This window comes from Typha latifolia, chromosome 3 (assembly GCF_019914945.1).
Source record: "Typha latifolia isolate L0001 chromosome 3, TyphaL0001v2, whole genome shotgun sequence".
Classification (NCBI taxonomy): Eukaryota; Viridiplantae; Streptophyta; class Magnoliopsida; order Poales; family Typhaceae; genus Typha; species Typha latifolia.
Window position 1 is genome coordinate 4,681,675 of NC_133088.1, and position 18,426 is coordinate 4,700,100.

Sequence of the window (18,426 nt, forward strand, 5' to 3'; positions counted from 1 at the left end):
TGCAGTGGGGGAGGGGGAGATGGGATTAATGGAGGTGGGGAGGGTGGCGGCAAGGGAAGAGGAAGAAGAAGAAAAGGGAAGAGGAAGAACGCGGTGGCAGGGGCGCGTGTGTGGGTCCCCCAATTTTTAAAAAAAAAATTGGGGTGTTACATTTTGTGTGTTTTTCATCTATTTTTTGTGGGGTGCTTTCAAAAACACAAATGAGGTGTTGGGGAAAATATAACCAAGTGATGAACAAAGAACTAAAACGCATGCACCTGGTGCACTTAGTCGGATAAAAATTGCAAGAAATTTCAAAGTAGTATTTGCAGAATAAATGAGGGCTTGTTTCACAGGATTAATAGTTTGTTTCTCTACTAGACAAAAATATGCAAAGCTACTAATGTAGGACCGCTAGTTCTAAATTCTTCTCTCCTCATGTTGTGAGTTTTGTCTTTTGATATGTCTACATAAACTGTGGTTTATGTTTCTATTCTTTTGCAACTAAAATGTGCTACTTTAGTTCTATTTTATTGTTCTAATTACTACATTTTCTTTTGCTGTGGTTCTATCGTTTGAAAGGGCTGAGTGTATGTCTTATTTTGTTTTGCAATGAAACTGAGCTGGTGAAAAAAATTGATTGCCATATTCCTTTGCTAATATGTGTGAATACTTTTGGTATTTACAAAAGAATGTAATAAACTTCATGTACAATAAACTCACGGTATTATACCCTTTCTCTATTGATAAATTCACGTATAATACATAGTGTTTTTACTCACTAAACATTATATCTAAATAAGTGAATTCTAAACTTATTCATGAGAGTATGTGACTTCTAGTTTATATAGATGTCGCATAAGATAATTTATATATATGTATACAAAAATAATAATGTATGAGTTAGTACTTTTATTTAATATAAATTTAGAGAATTCACTTATCTAAGCTAGAGTGGTCACAAAAACTCAATATATCCAATATGTTGTCCTTTTCTTATAATAAATTCTTTCTTTTAGAAAAGGTGTACATGTTATTATTAAATCAGAATAACAAAATTGATTCTGCCCTTTCTACTCACAGAACCACGAAAACCACGTGCTATCGCTTTTGATTCACTCCACTCACCACCCTTTTCTTCTTAATTATTGTTCCTCTCTCCCATAGAAAAAGGTGTAGTCCTCCTCATTATTTTAAATCAAACAAAACCAAATTTTAAAACAGGAACACTCACCAAAACTGGGCCCTTTGCCCCTTAGGCCCATAAAATGATCGCTAATGTCACCTTCATGGGAAATGAAGTCTCTATCAGCCAGACCATGACTAGTCGTGGATGATACTGGCCCACATTAGAGATTTTTATTTTTAATTAGGGAAAATTTTAATTTATCATGTGTAGTTGGGTCTACAGGGAAAGTCCCTTGTAGTTTTATTTATACTATTTTTCTTTTATAGTTATATTTAAACTAAAATGATTATTTTTACATACTTATTGTCAATAAAGTTGTTAAGAATTGAAGAAACTTTTCAGAGCATTTAAAATAAACCGATCGAATTTTAGAGGACAAAATTTTATTTAAAAAAATATATTTGTTTAATATATTTATTATATTCGAATAATTTTATATCTAATAAGTATTTTCAAACTCGATCTTTGGGTTGGTCAAATATAATTTTAGTCTAGATTATGTTTTTATTTTTTTTAAATTAAGATGAGATAAAACAGGATGTATATATATATATACATTTGTTGAATAAAGTATTTATAAGAATCTTATAACAAATCTATTTCAGATCTATTTCTTAATTTTTTTTGCTGCTCGGCAAATCTGCAGCCATATTCCTTTGTCTATGTCCGTTGTCTGTCGATGTATACACGCAATAAAAACCCCGCCAGTGGTCTCCATCACAGTCTTTATTCCATACTGCGAGCTCGTGAGGCATACAACCATACCAAGAGAAGGTTCACGGAATGGCGCGGTTCTTGGAATTCTCAGTGGTTGGGTGTCAAGAATCTTCAACACTATAAATGGAGCACCCCGCGGCCCGGACAACTAGCAGATTAACTAATCCTGCGGCACATCAGACCCACGTGGTCTTCACATCCGACTCCATTTCTAAAGCATCTCTTTGTCTAAGTTCTGTTTCCCGAGGTTCCCGTTTACGTGGCACGTCACGCCGGTGCCAGCGAAGAACTCAGAGCTTTGCAACCACGACACGTCCCCTTTGTCGTCCGTCTATTTATTCAAGTACTCTCAAAAAAATACTCGCATGTACTTACCATACCCCATGTGATGGCACACGAGTAGTACCACCGTATATCGATCATAGGTTTTTATATTAATTGCATGGTTTTCATACGCCGCACGCCATTCCTACCACGTGATTACCATCTGACGGCTCCCAGATCAGCCCAATCCGCGAAGGGAGCTGAGCCCAATTTGAGACGTGTCTTGGTCTCGGATTTGGGTACCGGTTTCCGAGGCAGAGTGTTCCCCCGCCCCGTGCGCGCTTTAATTAGCCCACGAGGGGAGAGTACCAGTCGTCGTAATTTCTTAAAAATCTATGCCTTTTGCGGTTAACTCTCTCAATGTCCGCGACGAGGTACACAGGCTGTCATGCACACCCTCACTCCGCGACAAATCACCGACGCGTCACCCCCCCCCCCCCACCTCCTATCCCCTCTATATATATGTATCTCCCCCTCCGAAGGCGAAGTAACCGAAGGATAACAAACTTTTTACCTGCTAGGTCGGCGTTAAGACTTACCTTTCGTCTTCGAAGTCTCATATCAATTTCTGATCAGCGGCGATGGGGATCTGCGCCTCTTGTGATGCGTTGGCGGTGGTAGCGCTGGCGACGGCGAAGGTTGTACTCCCCAACGGCGACCTGAGGGAGTTTGGTCGGCCCGTGAGGGCGGGCCAGGTGCTCGAGAAGGACCGCGCGAGCTTCTTCCTGTGCGACGCCGACGAGATGGAGTTCGATGGCTTCGTCTCGGCGATCGGCGAGGAGGAGGAGCTTAGGCTGGGCCAGATCTACTTCCTCCTCCCGAGGACAATGCTGAAGCGGCCGATCCACGCTGATGAATTGGCGGCGCTCGCCGTGAAAGCCAGCGCCGCCCTCGCGACGGCTGCGCGGGCCTCCCGGGGACGCCGGGGAAGGCGAGGAGCGGTGGCGCCGCTGGCGTTCCACGCCGTGGGAGGCGAAGAGGAAGGCGTGAAGAAGGTGGTGGTGGAGGGGAGGAGGAGGAAAGCGGGTGGCAGAGGGCGTAAATTTACGCCGGAATTGAGTGCGATTCCGGAGTAGACGTCTCGGGTCGAACTGGAAAAACTTCCTTTATTCTCCGACGGCAGCTCATACCAAAGCGGCACGCTGCGTCCCGGCGTAGAATCGAGTCCCCGTATCAGGGGCGGATGTACGATCTGGACCGTAGGTTCTGTTGGACCTTGGCCGATGGATGATCGGCGAAAGTGGAGTGAAATATTTTGGCCGGGCCGGGGGACCAATTGGCGGCGTTGGCCGTTTCCTCTTATGTAAAAATTATTGGGAAAAAAATAATTGTGCAGGCCCAATTTAAATTAAATAATTACCTCTGAGGAGTTTGCGATCATTCGTTTATTTAAAACCATGGGTATTTATACCTTCCCTGTGCATATATAACTCTCAAAAATCCTCGTTTGCTTGTATATTCTTCTAAATTTCATATTTGGATACATGACTCTTAAACCTCCTCCTTTTGTAAGGACCCCTTCTATAGCTAGTTACTTTTTTATAACTGTATATTAGAATATGAACTATCTACTAGACGAAATGATTAAGATGCTCTTCATTAGTACTTAACTTTTCTGTATATCAATACAAAAATTAGAGGTATTAAAAAGTATGCAGTAAAAAACAACAAATGGTATGCAACATTTGTTTCATTATCTTTCTGCTCCATTCCTCTGTTTCACCGCATCTTGCTACTTGGCTGATAAATATCTTGTCTCCTTGCTTCTCCCATATAGGGGTATTTAGCAGCATGATTGATGAAGGGTAGCTGGCTGGTAGCAGAGTTGCAGGATTTGTCAGTGTATGCAAGACTACAGTTTTTATATTCAATTTGTTCATTTTCTTGTCTTTTTGTACAATTTTTTCTGCTCCATTCCTCTACTTTTCGGCATCTAACTAATTATTCAGTTTGTCTATAGTTTATATGTAATAGATGTAGGGGTAAAAACGGGTTGGATTAACTCTGACCCGACCCACTATCCTATCCAATTCGGATCGAATTCGGATAAACAAAATTTATCCGATTCAGATATGGATAGAATTTTTGAAAAAAATTCGGATACGGATTTGGATACGGGTTGGATACGGATTTCGGATTCAGATACGGATATCGAATATTCGTTTACCCGCATATTTTTTTAAATGATTTATAATTTTTAGTTTACTTATTTAAATAGTAGGATACAGATATCAGATATCCTCTTCGTCACCTTCCCCAACCCACTCCCGATCCTCTACCCACTACCCACTATCCTATCTTCACCTCAAGTCCCCAATCGCTGCTTACTCATCATTGAAACCAAAAACCCTATCTACTTATCTAGCCGCCCTTGAAATACCAAAATCACCATCGTATTACAACTCCTCCTCCTCCTCCGCCGCTATCAACTATCCAGCTCTCCACCGCACCAAGTTCTGCCTTCTCCCCCCTCGAGCTCGCCATCACCAAGCTCCGCCACCATCGCCTCTTCGTCGTCACCAAGACGCCATCGCATCTCTATCGTCACCAACCTTGTAAGTAGATCTTTCTATCAATACATAAAATTAATTATCCAGTTTGTTTATAGTTTATATGTAATAGATGTAGGGGTGAAAATGGGTCAGATTAAATCCGACCCGACCCGCTATCTGATCCAATTCGGATAAAAAAATTTTATCTGATTCGGATACGGATAGAATTTTTGAAAAAAATTCGGATACGGATTTGGATACGGGTCAAGATATATTTTCGGATTTAGATATCGGATATCCGTTTACCCGCATATTTTTTAAAATAATTTACAATTTTTAGTTTACTTATTTAAATAGTAAATACTAATATTGTTACTAATAATACGTTATATTATTTATAGAGATTACTTTCTCTAATTTTATAAATTTGACATACAAAAAAATTATTTGTTGTAAAACTCTCAATAATTTTATGTTAGTTATATCTAAATAAAATATTATAATTATTTTAAATTCAATAAATATCTGTTTAAGATCCGATCCTCTATTCGAAAATTATCCGTATCTGTTTAGTTAGGATATAGTTTTAAATTTTGCTATCCCTCCAATAGTCATATCCGAATTCGAATATGGACTAAAATTATGAATCTGGATATGGGTTGAGCACTATCTGATTCGTTTTCTCCCCCAAATAGATGACATATCACTTAAGGTTCTTCTTCTTGTCGGTGATCAAGGAACTCTTTAGTTTCTACCTCGCATTTTTAGGATTGATTAGTTTGTCTACAGATTCAGATGCTAATTTTAGGGCATGGTTGTCTTCTCTATTTTCTAAGGAAACGTCCTCATTCCGTGATTATGGATATTGCTTAATATGCATTCTTTCTAGATAGTTGGTTGTTTTATTCCTCTATAACTTTCGGATTGTGTTAATTTAATTTGTGGAAGTTAATGTGAACTTGTGTCTAGACTTTGTATTTGAACTTGTGTTAATTTATTTTTCTTGAAGTTAATGTGAACTTTTGTCTAGACTTTGTAGTTGAATTTGTGCTAATTTAATTTTCGTGAAATTTATGTAAATGAAGTGATTGTATGTTGAAGTCAATTAAAGTTTGTAAAGTTAGACATAAAATTTGTTTATACATTGATGTCAATTGAAGTGATTTATTATTCCATGTGTGGTGTAATTTAGTTAATAATGTTATATTATATAAAGTGTGTTATTTTCTTCTGATTGTTTTGTTGCTTGTATTTTGTATGCATGTTAGCTGATCTTGAAATATTGGTCAAGAATGATCTCTATGCAACTGGACAAATTTAATGAGGTTAATAGATCAGACAACCAAAAAGATTATTTCGATAGTGAATACTGATATTGTTATTAATGATGTATTCTATATTATTTATAGAGATTAATTTTATATATTTTATATGTATTTTATATGCAAGAAATTATTGTGAAATTCTTAGTTTTTTATGTTAATTGCGTCCAAAAGAAAGGTCATAATTAGTTTAAGATCCATACTTATCCATTTAAGATTCGATACTTATTTGTTTAAGATCTGATTCATATTCTAAATCTATTAGTTAGGAATCAAATCTGAACCGATCCGAAAGCGAAAAAAATAGCGTTGGGGTCTTTAAATTGTAAGAAAATTATGAAAATTTATATGGTGGTAGTTTCGTAAGTTAGAGTTCTAATGGTTCTAGTTTTATCTAAATCAAATTCCTAAATGAAAAGATATACATAAAATAGTGGAGCAAGGTCAAAATGGGACAGAACGGTAAATGTCCGACGTTGCGGCGGTCGTTGGAGGGTGACAGACGACTAAGGGTGGTGGTAGACAGTCGTATAGTAGGGTGGCTGATGGAGGATGATGGTGGCTAGAGTTTGGGTGTTTGGAAGGGTTCCATGGTTACGATTTACATTTATGAAGATAAAAACGGTAAATGTGATAATAAGAAAATAACTTAACTCAATTAATTTTCAATACTTGGATACTTGGATTTTTGGATGAATAAACTAAGAAGCTTAGCCTATATATATATAGGTCGAATTCAATGAGTCATACTTGGACTTAGTCCTAAAGATTTATATGGCTCGAATTAGAACTTACCTCAGTGACTTACATGACTTAATTGAATTTGCCTTAGTAGCTTACATAACTTAATTAGACTTATCTTAAGGGTTTACATTAAAGATAAACATGATTTAGCTAATCAACCTTTCTCATCCTTTTTAGAATATTTGTTCATTTTGCCATAGATAAAGTCTTAATTTGGAGAAACCTTGAATAAGAAAGTTGTAGATCAGGATGTCTTCAATCTTCTTCAAGTGGTTTCATAATATTCAGTCGACCGATGAATATCTACATAATATTTTCCTGAAACTGCTTAACTGAACTAAGCTTAGGTAATTAAATAGACTCTAACCTACTTAGATTCTAACTAAACTACATAAGCAAAATAAATAAAATAACTAGACTTGATCTATCGAGCCCAATGTCCCTATGTTGTGATCTGATCCGACCGGGATCGCATCACTATTTAATTTATATTCAAAAATTATCTATATCCATTTAGTTAGAATATGATTTTAAATTTGTTAGCTGTCCAATATTGGTATCTGAATCTGTATCCGTACCAAAAATATGGGTTGAGTACTATCCAATCCGGATCTTATCCGTTTTTACCCCTACTTCCCTCTCTTAGCCGTAACCAAAGATGTTCTTAAATCTAAATATTATTTTAAAATAGATAAAACAATAGAATAAATATAACTATATTACTTTTATAAATACAGTTTTTAATTTTTAAAATTATTTAAAACTATAATTATATTATTTAAGTATTTCAAAATAAACCAGATCTCCAACCTTTTAACCAATAGCTATGCTACTAGTGGGGGTGAAGCTTCGGATCTGGATAGGGTTAGAGGTTTAAAACAACGGGATCCGGATTCGGATATGATTTTATAACCCCCTAACCTATTAACCCTAACCTAGCCATACATCCAACAGGTCGACGCTCCACCGGTGGCTGCCTCAGTTGATCTCCTTTCATCGCCGGCTTCCGTTGATCTTCCTCTTCCTTGCTCTCCATTCCTCTCAATCTCCGATTCCTCTCTTTCACACTCTATTTACCAACCGAGCTCGGACAAGAAAGATCCAAAAGCCAAACTACATAAGACCCTGAATTCTGGTAATTTTTAGTAGGTTATTTCTGTAATGGATACTCTTAATTGTTTTTTTATTCTTGGTTAGAGTGTTATGCATTGTTTTCTACAGATTGTAGTTTTTTACACTATCATTTTCACCTCCTAGGATTTCTCTATGGGTCATGCTACGGATGTAATATATTTATTTTATGAAAACTTAAATCTTTGTATACGAAATAGCAGGGCATCTTGCAATCTTCACCAATTTTATGCTGCAGATTGTTTTCCCGCATCTCCTGACAATATGAACTTCTTGTTCTTTATATGTGTAGGCCCTGTTTAGGCAGCAGTAGAAATAATGGCAATATGAACCTGGCCCATGACCACCCCTAAATTCATTTCTGCACAGAACCATCTGGAAAAGCTTCAGCAATCACTCTGTCAGCCTACTTGCAACTTTAGCGTGGCAAACCCCACCGCGCCTTCACCAAGTAGAATCCTAAATCCTAGGCTAATTCTACTAGAAGGAAGAAAGCTCTTCACCAATTCTGCTGCAACGGATAATTGAATTGGCCACAATATGGATCTTTCTTCTTTCAAGCTGGATATCGATGAGCTGCTGGCTGTGTTCGCCGAGGTAATTTCTTTTCTAGGATTCGTCTTCTCATCAAATTTTGCTTGATGCTGCATGTAGGATTAATGCTTCTCTTTTGTAGGGAGAATTTGTTAAATTGGCAGACTTCAAGAGATTCTGGATGGCTAAGAAGTTTTCTTACATCTACGAAGCCAGACCTACTTCTAACTCTGCCTTCTTTATGCAGTCACTCTATTCCCATTCTATTGGTATGCTAAACATATTATTATTGTTAATTTTCTGATCAATTATTGTTATTTATAGCTTTAATTGTTTTTATTATATTAAGCTTCTTATGGATAACTTTATATATTTAGGTCATATGGTTTCTCAGGGTTCTCTATCACGGAGATTGGGTGGTCTCTATTGCCTTTATTGTCTTTACGAAACTCAACCATACAAGCCCTGCTTCAAAATTTATTTGTCTCTTGGTATGTTTCAGATTTAGCTAATTATGTTTCATTATGTAAGCACTCTTGCAAATTCATTTAATTCTTTTGTTCTAGAATGTTTAAGAAGGTTTTTAATACCAAAAAAAAAACTGTTAAACCATTACCATTATACTCAATTTCTTCCCCATTTTATCATAAGTGAGAAGATCAACTTTCAAAGTTGTTTTCTTTCCTTTTTTCATCAGGTAGTTTAATAGTGGAGTATGGATGTCTTGCATGTCTGCATAATCTTATTCCCTTTTTCAATTTGATTGTAACAGGAGATTTAAAGAGGCTCAGGATTCTGGTTGTTGATGCCAAGGAAAACAGCATTGGTGTTGCACCTGCTCTTGTCAAAAGGATGTTGGACAAAAATATGATTTTATTTGGTTTTGTTGATTTACTTGGTGGCTCCGTGACTCAAAGAGTTGATGAAATAACAAAGATACAGAATAAGCGCGCACAAATTGCATATGACAAGTATCTTATATAACCTCCATCTATCTATAAATTGTTTCTCATATGTGCATGCTTGTATAGGAGCATGTTTATTTTCAAGCTTTTGTTTATCATCAGTCAGTCCCTTTTTTTTTGGTACATGGGCAGGCATGCATGCACAGACCTGTAAACAACATTCATATTTTGCAACTTCTGACTGGTCTCTTTTGATTCAACAGGTTATTTGCAAATACTCACATTGAGGACTATCTGCATATGGATCTTGTAAGTTGTCTATTTCTGTTTAATTATAAGAAATCTAGTTACATACACTCATTTAGACAAGACTATTGGCTCATAAGCGGGTGAAGCCAGCAAAGGGTGCAGTAGGCTAGCATCTCCTTTGCCCGTGTGTGTCTACCTGGCACTTTTTGCCACCTTGCATCAGTGACAATAAGTTCTTTCAAATTTGACTATGCGTTCTCCGGTAGAGGTGTTGCAAAAGTGTCTGCGATCAAGTAAATAGCTCTAGGAATGAAGCGAATCGAGTGTTTATTTACAGCCGAGTTAATGTACACCATCATATGCATCTTTACATTGACCTCTCCTACTTTTGCTGTCTATTTGCAATGTGTTGTTGGCAATGTTATCTTTGTTCATATAAACTTATTCATCCGTGAGTAGCTGATAAGAAAGATCCTTTTTTATTTATAGGGTGTGGAAATGGAACTTGGAACACTCAAGAAGATGTCAAAGGAATATGAACAAGCAAAGGAATTTGCTATCAAGGGTACTTCCTAACTCCTATTTCACTGATTTTCATTTATTTAAAAATCTGCTTATTGTAGCTAAGAAGTCCTTTCATGGTTTTAGTTGGTCTTGTTATTCTTTAACCCAGTTAATATTCACAGGTAATATCTGCTACAACTAAAACCTTTTGGGTCGACTGAATGGAATTTAAACATACTAGCTTACTTTTCTAATTGATTACAAAGTCATCAATCAGTTGGAGTCTACTTACTATTCATTTGTCAATAATATGAGGAGATCAGTGTAATATTCTTGATATTCCCCATTTGACTAACGTCAGAAAGAAAAATAAATAATGGGTTGGGAACAGAGGGTTTGGGTTCAATATATGTAAGGAATCTGCTTGGAAGATTTAAAAGTAGAATACTGAACTTTTCTTCTAGTACTTTCTTTCTTGCCTGATGACACATCTTTTAGCCATTTGTATGTTCTAAAACTAGCATTGCTTGAAAATTCTTTATACATCTGTACTTTATTCTGGGTTATAGTTCTTTTCTCATAATTCTTCCCTCTGTGGAAAGAGGCTAGCGAGAAAGTGGAGGTTGAGGACATCAAACACATACAAGAAACCAAGAAAACAGCCAGCACTATGGTAGAGGAGATCATGAAAGAATGGGACACCCAAAAGGAACAATTTTACAACCAAACAGGAATAAGTCGTCGCAATGAAATAGTGGCAGTTGATGCTTTTGATGAACTAGAACAGCTCTTGAGAGAATGAATAGTACATACTACAGAATACCAAGTCCTGAGAAGTCTGTAAGAGTAGAACTGCTACCGGATGTTCAAGGCATTGACTGAGGTAGTATGCTGGCTATTGAAAATCTCATCTAATTTTCTCTCTTTTTATTAAGCTCTGTTGTGGTCCGAAGTATCTGTTGAAAGCTGTCATAGATTAGTCTAATGAATCTTTGCCCCTTCAAAATTTTTTAGCTTCATTGATTTTTCTCCATTTCTTCCAGAAGATTACAAGTGATACATCTTGATATATTTCCTCAGTGTGCTAGTACCTTGGAGCATTTAAGATGCATGAAAGTTTATGTTCTCTTGATTTGATATGTCTTACATGAATCACCCATTAATAATGTGAAGAGTTCGGATGCAGAGAAATTTAACAAAACCTTTTGAATTAATGCCTACAAAATATTTTCTTTATTTAATTGACATGGATTTAATGGAGTCCTGATATAAGTGATGTTATTTTTAATTTTCAGCTTGCACCATATGATGGTGGTTGCAAGTTCTTTTTTTTTAATCTATCTTAAAGCAAAATCTGCATTTCACATGATGAATGGATATAATAAAGCCTGATAACATCACTTGATTAAAAAGTTGAAGCAGGATTTTTTTTACAAGGTCCTTTTGCAATAGTTCTCTGCCCTTTTCCCAGATTTCTTCTCTACTTTAAAAATATATATATGTTCAATGTTTATAGTTGATTGTTATATAGTGATGCATTTTTTTGGGATTTTTTCCCTATGCTGTACACGGTTACTTCATCATTGATAAACCCAATTTGTTATAACTTTTGTTGTATAGTTTCAGTGGTTACAAAATATGTTTAAAGAATTATGTCAGTTGGTGGTGCGTAGTGTCTTGAAGACAAATGAAAAGATGAACTTTTGCTCACAGGTTCTTACCTGCATACTTGCTGGGAAGACTTGATAATGGAGAGCCTGTCATGCAACAATTGATGAGTGCGGAGGAGTATGACTGTTCGGTCGTTGAATGAAATCCTATCATACTATGTAATTTATTTGTTGGTGGATTGTCATCGAACAAATCATGTCGTAGGAAAATTTATTCTTAATTTTTTTTGTGTACAAACTGTTGATAATGAATGTATCTGGAGCTTGCAAGCATTTTTTCTCAAGTTATATAATATCATATTCAGATTTTTCAGAAGGTGAAGTCGAAACCTTTCAGGAGACCCAATTTATATTCGAGTCCTTTGTGATCTAGAGGACTACACATTTTGTTATTGTTATCTGTCAACTTGCATGCACTCAATGAAATTTGAGGTAGACGGAGATTTCTGGATTTAATTGTTTCACTTGAGAAAGAAATACGTGTGGGATTTATGCAGGTAAGGCAACAAGCTTTTATAAATGTCATTTGCAAAACCACTCTGCTTACAGTCTATAAGCAGAGTGGTGTTGCAAATGTATAAAATATTATTTAGTATAGTAAACTGGTATTAAAATAAGCTATTATTTTAGTTACTTGAACTAGTATAATGAAGTTTACTTTGGAAAAGAAAGAAATTATGCGCATGAACAAAAGGCGTTAGTTTATGCTAGGTGTTCCTCTCTAATTTTCGATGCTCACAGTCTTAGATCGATAAGCTTTATCACCACGATGGTCCTTTGGACATAATTAACTTTCTCATCTCATTTTCCAATGAAAGAATCGTTGAGCAAACGAAGAACTATTCGTTGGATTGCAAGAGTATGGCGCTCTTGTTTGCCTTATCCTAAAGCTAATGAGCTAATTAATAACAAGTGTTGCCTCTTAGTTTTGCGTTTTAGATCATGGAACTCATTAAAAGGACAAAATATTTCTCAAATAAGAGCCTGAAAAGGCTAAATAACAATATTTATTCAATAAAAAACAAGGTCAAGCTGTTAAAAGCTACATCTGGGAGTTAATCGCTCCAACCATATGATCATAAGCTATTCCCCATGCATCCTTCAGTTCATCTGACCACATGTATGGAACTGCCTCCTTTACAGTTTCTAACAGGGCAAACTTTAGGACCTGCAAGATACGAATGACAAGTTCTTGGTATTCCTCTTCTTTGATATCCACATCGTTCTTTTTTTTCCCTCTAATCTATCTAACTCATGCATATGTAGCTCATGAACTGGAGTCATTTTTGCATTACCTCGAAGTGGACATCAGTGATACCAGCCTTGAAATGGGTGGCACCTAGCTTCTTCAATGTTGTGTTTGCCACACTGACCTTACCAGTCTTCCTTAGTTGTGTAGCTGACTCACAAGTCTGCACCAAAATCACAAGTAGGTTATTGGATATTCTAGCATCGATATCGGTATCCGATCGAAATATTTGAGTCTTGTAAAATTTAAAATTGACTCCTAAAAGATGGTAAAAATATAAGAAAACTAGCACAGAATACCATGTTTGAGTTCATAGTTCATACCATAACAAAGACAGACATAGCATGGGCTTTGAGCTTAGGGTTCTTCTCGAGAGACAGATCCGAGTCGCGGAGAAATGAGAATCTCTTTGCTGAAGATGGAATGATCTCAAAGAGCCTATATAAATTTAGCACAGACATAACTAAATTAATCACATAGCTAAATACTAGTATATATATAGCTACCACATTGATTCATATGAGTTAGTAACATCTCAAGAAGAACTTGAGAGCAAAAGAAGCAGCGTCATCCTTCATCTCATTCCATGAGCTGATGATGAGGGCTTCTTGCTCTGCTGTGAATGCCATTAATTGCTTGCTTATGATGATGCTCTCTCTTTCTCTCTCTCTTTGGTGATCTTCCCATCCCTCAAAACCAAGTGCTTAAATAGGCAAAGGGGAGTGTGTTTGTGCATGCGAGATTCTCGCCATAAACTCTCTATTTTATGGATATAGTAGTGCAACATGGAGATTAGAATAGTGGGTCAAAACGTAGGGCAAGAATGGGATATGAGTTATATTAGAGGGTGATAGGAAAAAAAAAAAACAATTTCCATGGGCTGTTTCAGGTAAGTTTTAATTGGAATTAAAATATATTAGAGGGTTGATACCTTCCTTAATCTAAGCTAATAGCTTAATAATTTTTTGTACATAGACGTGGCACCAAGTATCTAGTTAAGTTTGTCATGCAAAGAAGTGCGTTATAACTTATCTTTGGACCTTTGGCTTTGGATATATACATTATGGTTGGATAACTCGGTGTAGGGATTAAGCTAAAATATTGAGAAGATAGGATAAACTACAAATACGTGAAAAGTTATGGTGGTAATTAGATACAACTTCCTCTTAATTGAAACTTGAAAACTGCATTAGGTTGCTAACAATAACAAAGGCGATCCTAGTCAAATGGGCTTCGACTATTTGATCAGTTTATATATATGGTTAAAAGAAGCACATGATGAATAAGTTTTTTTCTTTTCTTTTTCTTTCGCGACTACTTACCAAATTCTCGGTAGAAAAGATATTAGACATAACTTTGTAGTATTAAATGAGAATGAATAAACATACAAGAAACTCGGGAGTTATCCATTAATTGAAATGCTATATTTCGTTCAAGCATTACAAATTATATTGTTGTATAAACTGCGAATATTATTTACTCCAGCATGAAATTTATTCAATACAAAACGAGATAAAAATGCAGTCGGAAAACATGGATCGATACAAAAGAAGCATCATATATGTAACACTCCAACAAATGTAATGCAAGCATTGTAGAATCCAACAAATAGCAATCCTCTTGCCCAGATTTACATCTCCTCTTTAATAGCTGCAACCAGATGATCATAAGCTATCCCCCAAGCTTCCTCCATCTCAGGACACCACATGTATGGAACTGCCTCTTTTATTGTCTCTAACAGTGCAAACCTCAGAACCTGCAACGCCAATTACCATTCAACAAAAAGAATAATTCATTTCAAGCTTTAAGAAGCTCGAGTTGCTTATTTACTTATTCCTAATGTTTGTTTATATACTATAAAGAGCTCTTGTTCTTGATATATGCAAGTGTCGTTTTTAGCCTTTAGGGTAGCAAATAGTTCTTGATATATATACCAATTTGTTAATAGACAGGAATATATTTACTTTTGTTATCTTATTAAATCGATTTAACTGTCTCACGAGTAGTCAGTCAGTCAGTCAGTCCATGAAACAATCCTTACGTCGAAGTGCAGATTGACGATGCCAGACTTGACATGAGTGGCACCCAAATGCTTCAAGCTTGTGTTCCCCACTGTCACCTTCCCAGTCTTTCGCAGTTGTGTAGCTGAATCGCATGTCTGTACGTACCCAAATCAAACAAAGGAGAGAAAAGAAGAAGAAGAAGATTAAAAACAATTAGTGATCCTATTTTTTAACCCTATTCTTAAAAAAAAAAGTGACAGCAAACAAGAAAGAAAGAAGATAAGCAATATCAAAATATACTCAAGATTTCATGTGAGGAATTATACCATAACGAAGACTGACATGGCATGGGCTTTGAGCTTAGGGTTCTTCTCTAAGGGCACATTAGAGTCACGCAGGAAGGAGAACTTCTTCGTTGCAGATGGAATAATCTCAAACGCCCTGTACATATATATAAGAAATATTCATTAATTTCACCTAGTCATGAATCATAAAGAATAATAAGTTAATCTACTCTATCTTCCCTATCAAAACATTCAATTAATTAGCACACTAACAACTAATTAAGAACTAGAAGATGAGATATGAGACGCACTTCAAGAAGAACTTTAATGCAAATGCCTCCACGTCATCCTTCATCTCGTTCCATGAGTTCACCACGAGGGCTTCTTGCTCTTTGCTGAATGCTATGCCTCGCACTTTACTAAAACCCTTGGCGAATGCCATCTCGAAATTGCCTTTTGGTGAATGATCATTGGGTTCAATATTTCAAGCCTTTAAATAGGCGAGAGGCAAGCCTGTAGATTTCCTTTTTCTTCTTCTTCTTTTTATATCATTATTGGAAAAAATTAGTGCAAAAATGGGACATCATACTGTGGGCCAAATTAAGCTTGGAGAAATTAATGGAGGTCATGAATTAGTTGATGAGTTTACTCCAATAAAGAAGAAGAAAAAGAAAAAGAAAAGGAAGAATATATACATAATTCGAGTGAGTATCATGTATCTAAGTGGCATGACAATTAATTCCCAGTACTAATTAACCTTAAACTATAAATTTTAATTAGGTGAGAATTTTATTCTATGAACGAGTGGTCTAATATGCGAGATCATATTGTGGGCTAGAACATAGAGAAATTAATGGAGGGTCATGAATTAGAGATGTGTTTATGCAAACATATGAATTAGAAAAGAAAAAAGAGAGGAAGAAATAAGAGTGCAATGAGAGTAAGTGGCCTTTAATAAACTAATAGCAATGCCTGGTAGCTGGCGTGACAACTATAGAACTATTAGAAAACTATTTCAAGTGGCAGTAACGGGCTACATAGCTGTGGGATTTTGCAACATGGACCTTGAAACTATGGAAAGAACTCAAGATATGGTGACCAGTTTATACATTTGATCTAATGATAGTGGAATTACTCTCCTACTCCAACCACTGATTTATATCTTAGAACGGCATGGTTAGAGCTTCTGCGTGCAAGTTATTACCCTGTTGGTTAGTTATCGTTCTCAGCGACAAAGATGGTCATTTAAGCGACCCAATACAGAGATAGATCTGTGGATTATTAAAATTACTTCATTAAACCACAGATTTTAAGAGAAATTTAAAGACATTGGTGTATCTAATGTATCAAATACTCTTGATTAGGAGGTTTATGCTTCTAGTGCAAATGGATTTATATTGGAGCATAATGTAATAATATCTTGTTTAGTTTTACAGCCCATAAGAATTAGGGTTGTGTATTCCTCTTCTTTTAAAAAAAAGAAAAAAGAAAGTCCGTAGATAGATAATTTATTAAGACTTAAAATTAGGGTTGTTCTTTTTAAGTCACTTATTAAAGTTGAGAGGCAACTTTAAATTTTAATCAAAACTATAAGGGAGGTAAAATATATTTTTCATTTCCCATTTTATATCATCATGTTCACTGAGGATTTTATTAGAAGCATTGGAATGCTAAACACAATTGGTTTTGGCCTCAGTTGGTAGACCCTCAGATTTTGAGATGACCAATACTTCTGGTGATCTAATTCTATTATCTCAAAAATTCTACCCGATTAGCTATCAAATCCATTTGACATATCGGATAGGATCTGATCTACTTAGATTCTACAAGTTACCTAACTCTAAGCAAAGTATAATTCCTTTTAATTAATCAACTTACCTCTATTTAAACAAAAGCCAGCTTGGTGCCAATCTCATCGCTCTCGTACCATAAAACAATAAGAACTGCGTTAATTCCCACAAATCATCTACGTAAAAGAATATCCACACAAGAAGTTGATACTGGAGGTTGATAATTTTGCAGTAGTGATGTCTCGAAAACTTAAAATTACAACGTCAACATAGATTGACATGTTCCGATCTTCAGGATCTTCTTTGTTTCTTTGCTTCTGGAGACTTGAAGCTTGGGTTAGAGCTCTCTCAGAGCAACGCAACCTCCATTATTCCATCACACCATTATGCAAAGTATCTATAGACTATCTCGTCATCGGATCAATCTTTATCTGCACTTGATCATGGAAATCAATTACAAGTTTAGAACTAGTAATCGTAGCAGCACTACACCACTATCTCTCTCTCTTTCTCTTCCAACAAAAAAAGGGAAAAAAAGGATTGCTATAATAGATTGATCTAATATTGCAGTAGTAAGAACTTTTCGGAAGAAAAGGAAAGAAAAATATCATAAGAATAGAAGAGTAATTACTCTTTTCATCGGAGGAGCTGGTTTCCGCCGAGGCTTCAGACGGCAGGACGACGCCCGGCCACGGTCGACATGTACAATGCTTTCCTTTCTCTATGTTATTGTAAACGGAGGCAACATGCTTTCCACAGCCACTCCAGGTGAACTTTCTACACTGCTTGCACTCCACCCTGAGACACATCTTTATTTCCTTCCTCTGTAGTATAATTAAGTGATTGAATAAAAGATTGGATGCTACTCTAAGCTTTGTATAAGCAGGTATTTGTACAAACTTCTCGTCTTTGGTTATGTCAGCCACTATGTTGTCCTGCTACCACCTGCAGACATGGATAAATAAGTGGCATCAACTTCTCTTGTGGCATCTTTAGCCATCTATACGTATGTATATTTGGAAGGTTATTCCAAGGATGCAGTTGGCAACTGCAATAATCAATTAGGTTTTTTCCTTTTTTGCTTCCAGGATGAGCACCAAAAACAAATTGACGGATAAGGATAAGGATAAGGATTTGATTGGATTTGATTGGATTGACGTTGTGATTCGGATAGGATTGTGCTCTGGAAGCAGCTAAATATATCAAATTCTAGGAAGGATGCTTTGGCCTTAACGTCTATTTACAAGAAAAATGCTGCTAATAGCTGTATACATTACAATACAGTAACTTCATGTCGTCTTTTATTTCTCTTATTGTAAAGGTGAAGAGAGCTGACCATG

The 18,426-nt window shown here is 36.1% G+C and overlaps 4 protein-coding genes across 9 annotated transcripts; 2 read left to right on the forward strand and 2 right to left on the reverse strand.

Moving 5' to 3' along the window:
* Positions 1 to 2,041: 2,041 nt before the first annotated feature.
* Positions 2,042 to 3,589, forward strand: LOC140784082 (uncharacterized). Its single transcript, XM_073131273.1, has one exon. It carries the CDS (start codon positions 2,791 to 2,793, stop codon positions 3,283 to 3,285), a length of 495 nt encoding a protein of 164 aa, XP_072987374.1. The 5' UTR covers positions 2,042 to 2,790; the 3' UTR covers positions 3,286 to 3,589.
* A 4,111-nt stretch (positions 3,590 to 7,700) lies between these two features.
* On the forward strand, positions 7,701 to 12,076 carry LOC140785245 (uncharacterized). Of its 5 annotated transcripts, none has more exons than XM_073133035.1 (9): positions 7,701 to 7,902; positions 8,191 to 8,495; positions 8,575 to 8,701; positions 8,810 to 8,923; positions 9,205 to 9,403; positions 9,601 to 9,646; positions 10,076 to 10,151; positions 10,693 to 10,973; positions 11,804 to 12,076. In XM_073133035.1, exons 2-8 carry the CDS (start codon positions 8,439 to 8,441, stop codon positions 10,890 to 10,892), a joined length of 819 nt encoding a protein of 272 aa, XP_072989136.1. In that variant the 5' UTR covers positions 7,701 to 7,902; positions 8,191 to 8,438; the 3' UTR covers positions 10,893 to 10,973; positions 11,804 to 12,076. The 5 variants fall into 5 exon arrangements, with proteins under 5 accessions (XP_072989136.1, XP_072989138.1, XP_072989137.1 ...); XM_073133037.1 differs by having other exon boundaries at positions 7,705 to 7,902; positions 8,827 to 8,923; XM_073133036.1 differs by having other exon boundaries at positions 7,705 to 7,902; positions 8,268 to 8,495.
* A 726-nt stretch (positions 12,077 to 12,802) lies between these two features.
* LOC140784662 (anaerobic nitrite reductase HB1-like) lies at positions 12,803 to 13,650 on the reverse strand. Its single transcript, XM_073132182.1, has 4 exons — positions 13,542 to 13,650; positions 13,333 to 13,472; positions 13,056 to 13,172; positions 12,803 to 12,928 (listed from the first exon to the last, which is right to left on the reverse strand). The coding sequence occupies exons 1-4, from the start codon at positions 13,636 to 13,638 to the stop codon at positions 12,803 to 12,805; spliced, it is 480 nt and encodes a 159-aa protein (XP_072988283.1). The 5' UTR covers positions 13,639 to 13,650.
* Positions 13,651 to 14,484: 834 nt separating this feature from the next.
* LOC140784661 (anaerobic nitrite reductase HBII-like) lies at positions 14,485 to 17,788 on the reverse strand. 2 transcript variants are annotated; one of them, XM_073132181.1, is made up of 5 exons: positions 17,767 to 17,788; positions 15,608 to 15,698; positions 15,339 to 15,453; positions 15,051 to 15,167; positions 14,640 to 14,765 (listed from the first exon to the last, which is right to left on the reverse strand). In XM_073132181.1, exons 1-5 carry the CDS (start codon positions 17,786 to 17,788, stop codon positions 14,640 to 14,642), a joined length of 471 nt encoding a protein of 156 aa, XP_072988282.1. The 2 variants fall into 2 exon arrangements, with proteins under 2 accessions (XP_072988281.1, XP_072988282.1); XM_073132180.1 differs by lacking the exon at positions 17,767 to 17,788 and having other exon boundaries at positions 14,485 to 14,765; positions 15,608 to 15,755.
* Positions 17,789 to 18,426: the final 638 nt, after the last annotated feature.

Bases quoted from the DNA above. Each gene is read 5' to 3' on its own strand.
- LOC140784082 (XM_073131273.1), top strand. From the start codon at position 2,791: ATGGGGATCTGCGCCTCTTGTGATGCGTTGGCGGTGGTAGCGCTGGCG.
- LOC140785245 (XM_073133035.1), top strand. From the start codon at position 8,439: ATGGATCTTTCTTCTTTCAAGCTGGATATCGATGAGCTGCTGGCTGTG. The intron at 8,702-8,809 runs GTATGCTAAACA...TTATATATTTAG, and splicing joins ACTCTATTCCCATTCTATTG to GTCATATGGTTTCTCAGGGT. The intron at 9,404-9,600 runs GTATCTTATATA...TTGATTCAACAG, and splicing joins GCACAAATTGCATATGACAA to GTTATTTGCAAATACTCACA.
- LOC140784662 (XM_073132182.1), bottom strand. From the start codon at position 13,638: ATGGCATTCACAGCAGAGCAAGAAGCCCTCATCATCAGCTCATGGAAT. The intron at 13,473-13,541 runs GTTACTAACTCA...TGATTAATTTAG, and splicing joins TCTCAAGTTCTTCTTGAGAT to TTATGTCTGTGCTAAATTTA. The intron at 12,929-13,055 runs GTAATGCAAAAA...CGTATCTTGCAG, and splicing joins TCACTGATGTCCACTTCGAG to GTCCTAAAGTTTGCCCTGTT.
- LOC140784661 (XM_073132180.1), bottom strand. From the start codon at position 15,738: ATGGCATTCGCCAAGGGTTTTAGTAAAGTGCGAGGCATAGCATTCAGC. The intron at 15,168-15,338 runs GTATAATTCCTC...GGGTACGTACAG, and splicing joins CCATGTCAGTCTTCGTTATG to ACATGCGATTCAGCTACACA. The intron at 14,766-15,050 runs GTAAGGATTGTT...TTGGCGTTGCAG, and splicing joins TCGTCAATCTGCACTTCGAC to GTTCTGAGGTTTGCACTGTT.